Source organism: Mirounga angustirostris, unplaced genomic scaffold (assembly GCF_029215605.1).
Source record: "Mirounga angustirostris isolate CCGP_5_RB_7025 unplaced genomic scaffold, mMirAng1.0.hap1 SCAF_6, whole genome shotgun sequence".
NCBI classification, from domain to species: Eukaryota; Metazoa; Chordata; class Mammalia; order Carnivora; family Phocidae; genus Mirounga; species Mirounga angustirostris.
The window spans coordinates 4,056,757-4,060,308 of NW_026991714.1; the positions used below are offsets into that span (position 1 = coordinate 4,056,757).

General features: G+C 50.3%; 1 protein-coding gene across 1 annotated transcript; it reads left to right on the top strand.

The window, feature by feature from the left end:
• The first annotated feature begins 1,190 nt into the window (after positions 1-1,190).
• Positions 1,191-2,153, top strand: LOC123845294 (olfactory receptor 10J1-like). Its single transcript, XM_045876066.2, has one exon. It carries the CDS (start codon positions 1,191-1,193, stop codon positions 2,118-2,120), a length of 930 nt encoding a protein of 309 aa, XP_045732022.1. The 3' UTR covers positions 2,121-2,153.
• The last annotated feature ends 1,399 nt before the right edge of the window (positions 2,154-3,552 follow it).

Genomic DNA, 3,552 nt, shown 5'->3' on the forward strand with positions numbered 1-3,552 from the left:
TGTCATGCTTTTCTTCTAGGGTTATAGTTTCAATGTTAAAAGTCAGCCCGGTTCTGTAGGTGTTTGCTTTCACAAGCACAGACAGCAGGGAGAAGGACACGGGGTTTAAAAACACTCACTCCTCCTCCTCTTTGAAGAAAACCTCACTGTGATGCCCAGCACTCCGCTTCCTAGCAGGCAGTTCGTTTGGTGGAGCGCTGACCGTTAAGGACTCTCCAGCAGGTACTTGGGCCCTACTCTGCAGTGAAAACACTGGGGTCCCTGTTCTCAAAGACCAAATAATCTAGCCTGGATGGGGGCGGTTCTACAATGCAGTTTTGGGCAGGCAGAGGGACAATGGGCACAGGATCAGAAGACTTGGGTTCAAGCCAATTTTTTCCCCAGGCAATTCCTGAAACAGTTTCTGCATCCGAAGACAAGCAGTAATCTTGGTTCTCCCTGCTCCACTGGGCGGTAATGACGCTAAATGGATAGGAATGTGTTTTGTAATACGCAGTAAGGTATTGTCAATACAAAAGAGCCAGCAAGCAGTTCTGTGCTAGCTACCTGGGCAAGGATGCGGACGTCAGGGGCGGGGGGAGAGGGAGGTGAGGGAGGAAAGAGGAGGATGCTATAGGGCATCACCAGTTTTGGGTGGCTCTGAGAACTGACTGGTGTCTAGGAAGAGGCCTGTAGGGATGGAGGTTGAGAGGAACAGGACTGACAGAGCTGGAGAACTGGAATGCGAATGCGGTGTGTAGAGCCCCATGGCAGGTGCTTCACCCAAACCCTAGCCGCTCAGGAATGAGCCAGCGGCTGCAGATCCTAGAGCGCAGCAGGACCGAACCTGAATGTATTCAATAATTTGTTGAATAGAAACATTTGAAGCTTAAGTATCGTGCTATGAACAACTCTACAAGGTCATCATCAGTACATTCATATAAAGACAAGATGTTAATTCCTTACTCAAGACAAGTCAGCACATGACGATAGGAGTTTACAGCATTTGACTCTAAAAGCCACGTTCTTTCTCTTAGTAAGAAAACATTTCTCTACTCTCTATTCCCAAAAGGAACAAACGTGAATGTGAATATAGAGCAGAGACCCAAGGCAGACTAACCACAAGAACTTCCCCAGCCTAGTTGACAGAAACCACCCGTCCAGGTTCCTTATAGGATTTTTCTTCTTTCTTAGATACGGCCTATGATTTAATGGAGAGAGAGAATCACACTTGGGTGAGGGAGTTCACTTTTCAGGGTTTCTCCAGCTTCCGTGAGCACCAGCTCACCCTGTTTGTCGTATTCCTTGCGCTGTACGCCTTAACCCTGGCCGGCAACGTCATCATTGTGACCATCATTAATGTTGACCGTCATCTTCACACGCCCATGTACTTCTTCCTGAGCATGCTGTCCACTTCAGAGACTGTGTACACGCTTGTCATCATACCCAAGATGCTCTGTAACCTCCTGGGCCTGAGTCAGTCCATCTCCTTGGCTGGCTGTGCCACCCAGATGTTCTTCTTCATCACCTTGGCCATCAACAACTGCTTCCTGCTCACGGCAATGGGGTACGACCGCTACGTGGCCATCTGCAATCCCTTGAGGTACACAGTCCTCATGAACAAGAGGGTGTGCATCCAGTTGGTGGGGGGGGCCTGCAGCATTGGCCTAATCATAGCCATGACACAGGTGCTGGCTGTGTTCAGGTTGCCCTTCTGTGCCACAAAGGTGGCCCACTTCTTCTGTGACATCCGACCTGTGATGAAGCTCTCCTGCATTGATACCACAGTCAATGAGATCCTGACTGTGATCATCAGTGTGCTGGTGATCCTGGTTCCCATGGGGCTGGTCTTCATCTCCTACGTCCTCATCATCTCCACCATCCTCAAGATCGCCTCTGCCCAGGGCCGGAAGAAGGCCTTCGCCACCTGCGCCTCCCACCTCACAGTGGTCATCGTCCACTATGGCTGTGCCTCCATTGCCTACCTCAAGCCCAAGTCCGAAGAGACCAGGGATCAGGATCAGCTGATCTCAGTGACCTACACCGTCATCACCCCCCTGCTGAACCCTGTGGTGTACACCCTGAGGAACAAGGAGGTCAAGGATGCTCTGCTCCGGGCCACTGGCAGAAATTCTTCCTGACAAGATGGGCCCACTTCAGTGAGGATCCTGTAAGATTCTCTAGAGCAGGAAAGCAAAGCAGTGCCCACAGTCCCTAGAGCTAAAATTCTGGAGCCTACTAAGCAGTGGGTGAGTGAGAAGAGAACAAAAGCACTAAGATTCAGCCACTGGAGAAAGGGACACATTTCCCCAGAGTACAGGCAAGCTTGCACCTCACATGCGAACACAGACGCTGTGGGACTTCAACACAGGAGAAGGGACTGCTGGGAGGGGATGGGCAGTGTGGGCGGAACGACATCAGGACAGAAGGAAGGATGAAGCGGGGGCGGCAGCTCCGGGACAGGGTTAACATTTTAAAAATGTTCTCCAACACTCCTTTTGGACACGGAGTTTCCCTGTGCCCATTTACACAGGTTTAAGTCCTAGCTGAAGTAATTCCTTCACAGACAGCTCAAGCTCCTGCATCCTAGACACCATAAGTAAATGGATAGCAGACATCAGAAACGTGTAAAATTCATTAGGCTTCAATTCTGAATCTTTTTCACTTAAGTGCCAGGTTGGCCATAGGGGAAAACAGATACCTGTTTCCATGATCATGTCAGAGAAACATTTTCAGAAAGTGATTAAAATCCCTTGATGATCTAGCTAAAGCTGTAGTACCAGGTAAATCATATTGGCATTTATATTGTGAGACTATACGAGATTGATGGTGAAACAATCTGAGTGACTCGCCTATTAAAGAGAGATGGGCTTGGGCGCCTGGGTGGCTCAGTCGTTAGGCGTCTGCTTTCGGCTCAGATCATGATCCCGGGGTCCTGGGATCGAGTCCCGCGTCGGGCTCCCTGCCCGGCGGGGGGCCTGTTTCTCCCTCTCCCACTCCCCCTGCTTGTGTTCCTGCTCTCTCTGTCTCTGTCAAATAAATAAATAAAATCTTTAAAAAAAAAAAAAAAAAGAGAGAGAGATGGGCTTGCCCTGGGAGAGGCTTTCGTGGAGTGGAAAGAAGTAACAAGTGCAGGGAAGTAAAGGAAAGAGTCTGCAGCAGGGGTGAGTAGGAGAGGGTTGGAAGGATGTGCATGGTAAGGACAACGCAGCCATCTGATAACTTAGAAACCACCCAAGACAGGCTCCATTGTCCATCCGTCCTACCACCACTTAAGACCCACTAGGCCCTGAATTAACAGGACATGGGTCACTGGCCACCTCCACTCCCAGGACCCCTGCCCTCAGCGTGTCCTCCACTCCACACAGCCTTCAAACCCCAACCACACCCAGGGACCCTTTTCCTATCCTCAGGCCATTCTACCGCTTACCGGCACTGGACGGAAATCTCTCACTGCCACTCAGCAGGGCATTCATTTTGAAACCCCAAACCAAAGTCGCTCTCCCATGAATCTTCTGATGGAGTCACTCCATCTACTTCCTCACACCCCACCACACGACACTCGTGAATTCA